At 44.6% G+C, this 11,811-nt stretch overlaps 1 protein-coding gene across 1 annotated transcript; it reads left to right on the forward strand.

Moving 5' to 3' along the window:
• Window positions 1-613: 613 nt before the first annotated feature.
• LAJ45_05876 (uncharacterized protein) lies at window positions 614-2,084 on the forward strand (the record flags this gene model as incomplete). The annotated part of the gene is made up of 4 exons (XM_046115445.1): window positions 614-1,095; window positions 1,158-1,226; window positions 1,282-1,388; window positions 1,441-2,084. 4 exons carry the CDS (start codon window positions 614-616, stop codon window positions 2,082-2,084), a joined length of 1,302 nt encoding a protein of 433 aa, XP_045971494.1.
• Between the last annotated feature and the right edge of the window lie 9,727 nt (window positions 2,085-11,811).

Here is an 11,811-nt window from a genome sequence, read left to right on the forward strand (position 1 = left end):
TAAAAAGTAAAAATAAGTATTGTCAATTGCCTCAATCGTTACATACCTACCTACATACCTTCGGCGCTGGTCGGCCTAAGTTGGGGGTTATTTTTATTTTTACTTTTCGCCCATCCAGTGAGATTTAGTGATCCAGGAAAAGCTAGACATTAGTGGAGGTTAGTTTGTGGGTGGTGGCCGATTTTTTCCTCAAAGGTGTGTGTGAGTGAGAAGACTGTGAGAGGGCCTAGTGTGTGCTTGCATCTGTTAGCTTGCTTGTGCAGTCTAGTTGCTTACCTTACTTGTCTCTCTTACCCTCCTCCTCATACCCTCCTCTTCGTCCCTCTTCCCAGTAGCCCTCCTCTTCCCCTCCTCTGTTCTTTTCATTTAATTCTCCGATCCCTCCCCTCCCTTTCATGCTTTCGTGCTTCTCATCTCATACAACCTTCATCCAGCCTGGACCTCATCAAGCTAATCTGATGCCCCCAGCTCAATTCATTACAAGTCAATCAACAAACATGTCTGCCTCGACCTCTCCCTCACCCTTTCCTACCTCCGACTCTCGAATTCAGTTACCTCCATCAACACAGCCAACCTTCCAGCTCCTTCATACCAATACAACAGACGTCCCCACATGCAAGAATTCGCCCCTTCCAAGTATCCCCTTCCATCAGTGGGTTCATACTTTCCAGAGTCGTACTCCAATTCCGGTTCTGCGGTATCATCAGCAGCATCTACACCTGCTGGAGCTGGATTTCCAGTAGATGCCTCAGCTGAGCCAACACGCAGGAGTACCAGGTCTACAGTTGTGAAGAAGCATTCCATTTCTTCCCTTCTATCTTCACCGGATTCAGTTTCTAGTGATAGTTCTGGAGTTTCTTCTCCATCGGCATTGTGGTCTGAAGAGAACTCACCCACCACTGCTTCAACTAGCACTCGCAGTAGCTCTGTAGCTAGCAGCCCATGGACACCGGCAGGACAGACAAACTACAGAGATTCATTTGAGGTTGATTTGTCAAGGAGGAGGGGCAGCCTCTTGGGATTCGATCACATGGACATGATGACCGACCAGAAGGTTGGTGCAGATATCAACGGTGCAAAAAGGAAGAGCAGGAGGTTAGTCCAACTTGGTACTCTATAATAATGAGGAGCACCGGAAAACTGATTTGTGGCTGCAGTTCTCCTAGAACTGCTACCAACTCTACTAGATGTGGCGGAGATGAATATGATGTTCTTGGAAGGAAAAAGTAAGCAATATATCTTCTTTATATTGAATTCACAATACTAATCCATTGTATTTAGGCCCAAGACTCCTCGCACCCCCATGTCATGGGACCCTCAAGATGATATCTTGCTTAAGCAATTGAAGGAGGAGCAGAGACTTGGCTGGAAGGAAATCGCAACACACTGTAGGTCTTGAATATTAGATTATCAAATATCATATCACTAACACATTCGCAGTTCCCGGTAGAACTTCCCATGCTTGCCAGTTCCGCTGGCGCCGTCTTGCTTCTGGTACTCTGAAGTACTACCATGGACACCGCCGGCCTCCCGTTGTTACAACCACTTCGTCTTCTTTCGCAAGCGAGATGGCATCCACAGCGGCCGCCGGAACTATCTCTAACAGCCCAAAGTTACTAATGAGCTGTATCAACAACCAATCCCCGGCTCCTGTGACCAATCCCAGCACACCACAGATGCATCACTCGATCCCCCCATCGATGCCCCATTATGCGCTTTCTACATCGGAATCTCCGATTCGCCAAAATCACTACTACCAATCATTGGCTCAACAGAGACCATGGGGTCATTCCGGCTATTCAGTGCCAATGCACACGTATCAAGCTCCACAACTTCCATCCCCGGCTTCGTCCTCTCCCCGATACCTCGAGCCCTGGACACCCGCTGAGGATGAAATCTTGGTAAACAAAGGCCTTTCATTCAATGAAGTCAATATTCTTCTCAGTAAAAGAAGTGAGAAAGAGATTTGCGACCGTATGGCCAAGTTGAGGTCCGAGAAATGGCTAGAGCCTATGCAACACAACTCGGGCTTGTCCCCGGTTGCCGACTCAAGAATGCTTCGCCAGAACTGGGATGGGCAATGAACGGCCAATGACCACAACCCATACTTTTCTTTTTTAATTAGAGCAACAACTCACCTGCCCCGGATCGATTGGTGTTTTGGTATATTAAAGGTCCATCAATGTCTTATGCTTACACGATTTTCTTTGTTTCTACTCTATTTTTATGGATACTTTTTGGGGGTTAAGGAGCATTTGCGGGTTTGGGTTTATTTCTGTTTTTTCTTTCTTTTACTGGAACATCTGGATTCGGTGTCTCTTCTCCCTCCTCGGTGTTTTCTTTCCGGTTTGGCGCTATTATATTACATGATTAACGTGGAAATCGAGAGGATTGGCCACTACGATAAATTCTTTGGCGGAATTCGCTGCTTTCGAGATTTTGTTTTACATTCCTTTTATTTTTCTGGTGTTGCTTGGAGTTTGGTTGTTATTTGGTTATGGTGTTTCGAGACCTTTCAGCGGACAGGCGCCGTGAAGTACAAATCTTATGAAGTTACGAACGATATGTCTAAAATTGGGAAAGAGGTTTTTTACGACTTGGATGAAATCTGGGGGAGTTACAGTAGATGATAGATTTTGAAAGCTTATCATTTGGTCTTTTTTTTTGGACTTTCATTTGTCTTTAGCAGGATGTTACCTCGGTTGGGTATATTGGGCGATACGGGGGTTATTACCGGAGTACTTTACATCTATTTTTCTATCTCTTAGTATTGGAAAGACTTTTTGTCCGAATTTACTTTACATTACTTTGCGATAAATCTCTGGCTGCATAGACGATATCAGTTGGAAGCTACAGGTTATTCTACTGAACCGATTTTTTTTTTCTTCACTAGTGCACGGATAAAACAATTACTTTGTGGGCTCATTAATTCTTCCAGACATATGCACGAATCCTGATTATGCACCCATACTTCACTCCCATGGGGCAGACAACCCATGGACGTCCGGCTGCGATGAGATAGACATCCATTCCACCAACGGGCAATGACGAATAAGCCATACCACCGGCTAGTACCCAAAGCACTATATCTTATCTGTAAAGGTGGGCTTTATATTGAGTCGATATTACCATTATTATCATCGCCTCCACCGTCGGCACCACGACCACTATCACTATATCACATCATTAACCATTTGAGTATATCTAGCCCACAGACCCTACCTTACCCTACCCCCATCCACCCTACCTACGTACTCTTTCCACCTACATACATATGTACATACAGGATACAGGATACAGTGGCGGCCTGAGTGTAGAATTGAGCAGCAGGAGCAGCAGGATCACTGGCAGGAGCAGCAGCAGTCTACAGTAGTCACGCGCACTTCGGGGGCACTTGAGCGGAGAGATGTGCGTTAGCTTATACATACATGCCTAGTATCTTATGTACAATTACCGTGCCGAAAACTGCCCTCGACGTATGCACATACATGGATGGATGGGGTGGTGGAAGGGGGGGGGGGGGGCGGACGGGGAGACGGTGAGGGGGTGAGGAGGAAGAGGAGGGGGCGGCGTTACTCTAGCCAGCTAGGTATACTAGTAGCGGGATCTAGAGTTAGTAGCACTGAGGTTACTGTACTGCTGCCGCTAGGTAGGCGGGTATGGGGACCGCATATGGTTGCTCTTGCGCTAGAGTAGGGATACATGTATGTGTCTATCAGGGTTGGGAAAGTATGGTATGGGTAGCCGCCTACTGGTGTATGTGTACTTGGCCCGTGTCGGAATCAATTCGATAAAGAGGGAAAAATTTCCTTTTCCCTTTTTGGTACGTTTGCAATTGTGGGGTAGGGTTAATATTGGTGGTTTTTTTTCTTTTCTTTTCCTTTCCTCTTATAATTAAGGTTTTAGTTAGTGAGGTTGTGTTAAGATATATATTATGGGGTTATGGGTTATGATTACATTAGTTAATCAGTTACATAAGTTTGCCATTGGCCATGGGGGAAGGGGTGAACTATTAACTGAGTGCTCTGCATGATCAATACCGGGCTCTACTATTACATACGCGCGCTTCTTCCACTTGAGAGCTCATCTACTCTATCCAGTACCAAAAAAATCCCCTCCAGGCCGAGTGCTCTACCACGGCTTAAGGTTATTTCTTTTTTTTTCTCTCCAACTCTTCTATCTCCTCTTTTTCTTTCTTTCTTCTTTTGCCCTATTCTGGATATCTAGCACCAAGATGCACGGCGGAGGATTACGGGGGGGTCCGTGTTGTGCGTAGAGGCAGGCAACGAACATACGTGTCGATATAATTTTTTTTTATTCTTCCTTGCCTCTTCAAAGTCCTACACGACATAGCATGGCATGGAATCTAGTCGAGCTAGTGCTGCTACTCAATTCGATGTAGTTAGCCCGAAAATGATTGCATAAAACGGGCATTGGACGTAGACGCGAATCAAGATGAGGGACATGGTCAATGCCCAATGTCTTGCCGTGGAGATGGAAAATTACTCGAATTCGTTCCTAAATGTAATTCTTTTTTGGACTGAGGAAAAGCATGATGACCTATTCCTCCTCGCCCCGGAAGAGCACTTGTGCGGACTGTACGAGCCTATTATGAACATAGTTCTGGTATGAGATGTACACACTCTGCACATCTGAGAACCGGGCTAAGAAAAGAAAATCAGCTAGCCTACACCGCGAACTAACAAGGCCGAGATGGATTCCCATCCCTACATCGAGATTCAGACTGGTCTATCAATCCATCCCATCGCGATGATGGATGGATGGCCTCGTCACCTCACCTCAGTCATCAGCACGAGGTTCTTTTTTCCATGGGTTTGAAGTTATGTAGTTGGCTAACCATGGCTGGCTGACTGGCTGTAAAAGGGTTGTTTCGTCTCATTTAATTTGGTCCAGCTTACTTACTATCTCAGTAGGTATCCCTAGCGAAAGAAAGAAATTCGGAGAAATGACTGTCTTCATCGAATCCGACGTTGGGGTGGTGTGCCAGCTAAGCTAACCACAACCACAACCGCCATCATCGACATGAGAGGCTGAGACATGCTAGTAGCTACCTTACACTAGCTTCCAAGTCAATTCAACTCCACGAAAGCCAAGGATTTCCAGAAAGAAAAGGTCTTCTGGAAGCCAGCCTTGCTCCGAAATCTATTTCTGTAACGCCGTGACCCAAGTAGGTCAGTGCTCTAGGGTACACACAGGAGTGTAAGTTGTGTCGGCAGTTCGCTCGGATGGACTGATGAAAAATATGAGACATGCATTGCATACTGATGTGTTTCTGCCAACTGTTGGGCAGAAGCTAGGGCGTATCACATCTGCCAGAGCAGAGCTGTACCTACTCACAAGCTTATTATTCTCCTCCATCCTGAAACGTAAAATACGGAGTAGGAAATAGTAATAAGTGGAGTAATATCAGTCGGTTGTGTTTCTTACTATTGTGTGGTAGTTAAAGCTCACCGTGACAGGGGCAAAAATGTAGAGGAGTGACGACATTGACCTGATGAGAGTATCGTGATGGTTAGAAAGAGTGTAGGTACATTAGTAGGTAGATGCAGGGAGAGGAAACAGGCAAAGTAAGGAAGGCTGTTCTACTCTAAACCCCGACGCAGGTGGTACATAAGTGTTTAAGAGAAAGAAAGCTTGTTCTTTCAAACCTAGCCTTATCCGTCCTAAGCCGTCCAACATTGAGTATTTACCGAGTGATATACCGTGCAGCCGTGATCCGTGAGAAGAGTGAAGTCTCTCATCTTCTCCATGTCGGTAGCTCGCACAAATCAGGCGACAAAGAATTTTCCGGAGACGATCTTTTTTAATTTTGACGTCGGAACAGTAGCCTACCATACGGCTAGGAAAAGGAAGGGAATGTGCACTTTCTGTTTATGTGCATTACGGGTTATCACAGCTTCGCGCGGTGAGAACAACATCATACTCTACCGAAACCCCCACGAGTGTACCTACATACGTACAGTTAGTTGTTCGTTGCAATGAATAATAAGTCTATGACGTTTACAAGTTGAACGATCGACCTAGGCCATAATGATATGATGTGATACTGTTCTGAAAAAAACGGGGTACTTACGTGAAGCCAAAGTGAAGAAAAACATGTATGTGCATGTGTTGATGGCTCAAACCTAACCCTGGCTGAAGGTGGGTGTTGCTGTCCCATGGATGGGGGCCGGGCGTCTAACGAGAGGATGAGAGGGTGCGCCAAGAAAGCCACAATACCATCGCCCATTTAGGGATGGACGTTGCGACTGAAGCTGCACGATCTCGAAATAAGACAGTCGCCTAAATCATCATCGTCACTCATTCATTCATCGTTATTAGTAATCCTTTGGGTTCTCTTGGTTCACCAAATTTCTCCGAGGCGCCTTGACCAAGAATTCGAATTCTCGTGAATTAGTCCTCATGTCTATTCTTTTTGTCAGCTGTTTCGTTCCGGAAGTTGCCGTATAGTAGGCTCTTGATTGCTGTTATCGATAGAGCGATAGAGACACATGGCTGCGGCTCTGCTACTGCTCTGGCAGGGGTTTACGTGTCGACCGATGACGATACCCTCTGGTCCGTGCGTGCGAAAACTTTTTTTGGTGCCCTTTCCCTTGGTGACGCGGGATGTATGTACATTGATGATCATTGACCAAGTCATCAGGGGTAACAAAGTTTTGAAACTCTACACTGGAAGCGTTTACTTAAGGTGTGAAATTACGATTAAAAACAGGCGAGATGATCGGTACCTTGCATGTCTGTTTCTGTCGCGGGTGGTGCGTGCCTGAGGAATGAATGACGCCGGTACCGGTGTTATTCGGAATTGATGGCGGATCCTGCCTGCAGTATGCGCAGGAAAAAGTTCGTCAGTCAAGGGTTACTGTCAAAGCTATTATGCTCGCTGTGTGTACATACCGCGGAAATTTATTTTCTCGCGAGAAAGCGGCTGATGTATGTACCTACATGCCACATTGAAATATTCGGTGTAGAAAATTTTTCTCAGATGTAAGTTTTGGGGGGGTAAGACGTCGCGTTTTGAATGTGTTGAGGATTGTAACCTCGCTAACGATCGCAACGGTGAGGTCAATAAACATCACTATCAAGGGAAAACATTCGTGTAGTAAGTGAAGTCGTTGATTTGGTTCGAGGAAATTTAATAGTTTTTTCAATAGTAATATTTCAATCCCTGTTATTAGTTTTTGGATTATGGTATTACGGCAGGGATGGGCTCACTTGATAATAGGACCAATATTTATGAGTGCGGTTTCAAAAGCGACGCGTGCTGATAAATACCACGAGGTCGAAGCACACCGAGTGATCGATGGTGACGAAAATAACATTTAGTAGCAAAGGTCATGAGCCAAAAAATTGTAAACGTTGCAATGGCTCCGCATTGACTTGATTTGGGTAGGACCTAGTGCGTAGATTGTTAGAATTAGTGTTGATCTCTTATAAAGTCTCTATATCTTGGGTATTTGATTGTTTCGAAAAAATGCGTTGGCTACGTATGGTGCGAGAGGTCTTGGGGGGCGACCTTGTCATCCCTGTTCACACCAGTTCAGTATTGTAGCCCTTACAGCCATAGAGTCGAGTTAGAGGTGAGGCTCCTCAACGCTTGCTTCCCGTAGCCAACGAAGGAATTGACTGAAGTGGTGTGTACAGGGTTGACGGGGTCGCCCTCTACTCCCTCTTTCACCATAGCTGTAAGCATGCTGACCGTTATGTATTGGAGCGAAAAAGACGACTTAACAAGTATTACCACAGATTTGTTTTAAATGTTTTTGTCCAAGCATATGACCAGATTCTAGTGTCCTAAAACATGTGCCTCTCGAAATTGAAATTAAGGGTGGCCAAGGTCCATGTCGTTTAGCATATTGACCTCTGGTGTAGGCTCTATACCTGATAGATACTTTAATCTGTATTAGTCCTGAAGGATATTTCAGCAAACTTGTTCCCGGCGATTGGAACATCAACAAAAATTGGTCATGCATCGTCAGTCTCGAGAGAAGAAACAGGATTGTTCTCAAGATAGATTTTTGAGGTCGTAGAGGTTAAGGGATTGTTGAGTTGAATCAACGAAATCGTGATAATGTTAGTGTTCGTCTTTTCCCCCTCCAAATTCCAACAAAAAAACCAGAGTGTTCTCATCTCCAAGGTGCCCAAGCCCGTCCAAGATCATTCAGCTATTTATTGACGAGGTGTTAGAATAAGGAGTTCCGGAGTTCCGAGTTTTCCAATCTTTCTACAAGTGTTCTCATTTCAATGGATTTAGCATCAACTGGCCGTGGTGTGGTTTTGTAGGTTTTTGATTTTCCTTTTTTTTTTTTTTTTATTTAATTCATTAATTGCATTTTGATTTTCCTTAGTGCAGGGCAAAAAGATAACAAATTATCGATACTTTTGCAGTTCGACTAAGTGTTGGAAGATCTTTCCCTGTGAGCCATAGGTACTTGTATCTCCCGCCCTTACTCCCCGTTTTCTCTTATATAATGACCCACTTTGAAGTTGTTGTGGCCAGAGTAAATGAAACCACCCGAAGAGCTGAGGTCGATCACATGGGTTAGCTATAAAAGTGTGAGTGACTCTTCATATGATGGGAACAAAGATGAAAGGGGGTATGTATCTCTCACGATAGGAACTGGTATTTCTCGAAAAATGTCTTAAGACTTATTTTGCAGCCGATGACTCGAGATAATTTCTTCTTTTCAAGGTCTCAAGGCCTATGGCCTTTGCTCTCGGTGTGAGCTAGTCTAGATTTTCTAGTTATTGAAGTAGGTAACTAACGTAAAGGTGTTGGTCGACTGCTCTGTCGTGATTATACAAGTCCCAAGACTTGTAGCGTGCCCGTCATCTGACAGAAGGTGTGATGAAGTGACTTAGAAGATGACAGTGGGACGTTGTGGGGTTATGCAATGTTTCTGCCGGAGGCCGGGTTACGATCAAAAGCTTAATTCAGAGCAAAGTTTAAAATACCCCAGCAGGCAGTATTTTCTAGAACTGGCCGCGTATGCCAAAGATCTAAACTTGCACCCAACCGCAATCAGATGAGATAAGCTAGCAAAGGGCCAAGATACAGGCCAAGGGTACCAAAAAACATGCTACCGACATTGGGTTGGATGTCCCAGCGGTATTTGGCCGAGCCATTGTCTCAATACCAGCTGTGTCTTAAATAATGCGTGCACGTTCAACCCGCGCTGACTTCACACCATCCGGTGGGTGATTTCGGCGGAAGATTACCAGCTTCCACCCCGGCCGTAGGGGATGGGAGTTGGGAACTTTTTATTTATTTCTTTTTTGTTTCTTTTATCAATGGGGGGAGAGGGAGGGTAAATATATCGTGGTAATTTGCTTTATATATTCCTTTTTTGGTTCTTTCTCTAATGAGGAATAAATATCTTGCGATATTCCACTCTAAATACTGATTTTCTTGACCCACGGTTTTGGTATTGCGATCATGGATTGTCACTCGAGCACGTGATCTGGGTTTTTTTAGTAGTTTAGGTTTAGATTTTCTTGCGCATTATGTTCTTATTGTTAGTAATAATCTTCTAGCTAGTTAGAGTTGGTGTCAATGATGTGTGTTCCTGCTTGCGTGGGTTTGAGTTAGTGCTGGGGGTAAGATTATATATTGTTTCTGTCCGGCTTATCTGATAGGTGCTCCGCCTGTGTCTTTCCTGGATGCCTCGAGGCGTTTGTTTGTCTTGCTTGAGTAGGGTAGGGTGTGACTGATAGCGAGAGTGGTATCTTGAGTTGGTTGTCCCTGCTGGCAATGATCACGCTGCTTGGAGAAGTTGTGTTTCTTTGGGGTTGGGTTAGATTGGGTTGTTTGGGGGATATGATTCTACTCACGAAACCTCGTTTTTCTATACTTTTGTTTGTGGGCTGCGGGCGGAAAGAGTATTATAATAGCTTATGGATAAGTTAAAAAGAAGTGCACGTTGGTTGTTCAACGCACTCTGTTTTTGGATTGAGCTTTCGGATTACTAGTCTAGTGTGTTGCTACGTGAGTGTTAGATTGGCTGCTGATAGATGGTGTGGGTTTGAAAGGGGTCGAAGATATGTTGGGAGTATATCCCAAAGAGCCTAGATTGGAGGGCTGGTGAGGTCTATGTAACTATAGGGAATTCATAACAACCGGAACAGATATCAAGTCTCCACTAGATGGGACTTAAATCTCAAGAGCTTACGCCAAACAAGAGAGCTTTATTTGGAGGCGACCGCCTCGTGGACCAATGTACCTTGAGCTTCCTCGAGGTAAACTAGGCTCCATTTATCATAGTAACATAGTCATTATCATTAACTCCGGTTTCCCAACCCGTTTCACTGTTCGTTAGGTATGGATCAAATAGACTCATAAGTCATTGACATCGCCGTTAAATCCTGCGAGTAGTTTTCGCTCCTTTTGGGGGGAACATTTGAGTAATAGTGAAGATTCCGGCTGGGGTATGTACCGGATGATCCGGACACCTGACCGATGTACTATGGTATAGCAAGACCCAGTTAGAGATACATATAGTGACTATCTCTCTGGAGCCATCTTTTCTACATATACGTACTATTTGGTCTCCCCTCGGCCGATGAGGATTGTAAAGCCAGTTTACGGCTACTTGTGCATGACAGCCCATATATGCCAGCAGTGGTGGTACAGTAGACTCTCGCAATAAGAATACGGTCCGGACCGGAAACTCGTATTCTTATAGCCAATATATCCTTACAGCACGTTTAGGGTTAGGTTTTCCAGGAACAATGAGAAAAATTACGGTCTAGAAACACCCAGAGATTTGCGAGAGTGGGGTCTAATACTTATTTAATTTGTGGGATAGTTATTTAAATGTCTGCTTTTTGTAACTTTTAAGATTTTTATTTGTTTTTTTTTGGGAGGGGAGAACTACAAATTCACACATCAAGATCACTTTCTATAAGGATACCCACACAAAATATCACCAAAAGCATAAGGATATTCTTATAGCCAATTCTCCTTAAGATCAACCCCATACAAATTTGTTAGGACTGGCTAGTGGTATCCTTATAGCGGGTATATCCTTATATTAAATATCCTTACAGCGAGAGTCTACTGTAGAACAATACTATAGACTTGTAGAAAAATAACCAGATGAATACATACCACCGATGCTGGTAATTCTATGGGTTATGGGTCTATTATTTGGTGCAAAGCTCTCAGAATAAGAAGAGTAAAGAGTCGCATGACCCATAGAATTGTCGGAATCACTACATACATGTAGTACCCAGTTGATTGAGCGGCCTGCCTTAACCATGAAAACAAACATATCATAGCGACAACGCCCCGCCCTGATCAAGTCAATTCATGGCAACATATAAGGGGAAAACTCAATGTCCGGTAGCTGTGTGGGAATGTTAACGCTGACCCTGGTAGGTTAGTAGTACAGTTTGCCGGTCAGTGTTTCGCGGCGCGGCGCCAAGAGCTAAGATGGTATGCTGTTTCTCGTCTAAAGTTTGGGATCTGAGGCACGGGCCTAGTGTACTGTTGGCTACTACATGTAGTGAATGGGTGTCGGTGCTGTCTGGAGGCTGGAATGGACAGAGCATCTATCTGCGTCACGCGTCGTCACAGTAAGGATGGTTGGTTAATAATAATTGGCAACAACGTATTCACAGCCAATACAAGTAGAACAGATATATATACCAGACTGGCTGGTATAAGTATCTTCACAGTCAGAGGACTCTTCATCATCAATCCATTGTTCCTGCTGGCTGGCCGTCGTCGACATCGAGCCCAACTGCAAACCAATTCTTGTTTGAGCCTCCACACACCCCTGGCTAGCCAGCCTG

The sequence above is a fragment of the Morchella importuna genome, assembly GCF_003444635.1.
Source record: "Morchella importuna strain M04M26 chromosome Unknown Morimp01GS016, whole genome shotgun sequence".
Lineage (NCBI taxonomy): Eukaryota > Fungi > Ascomycota > Pezizomycetes > Pezizales > Morchellaceae > Morchella > Morchella importuna.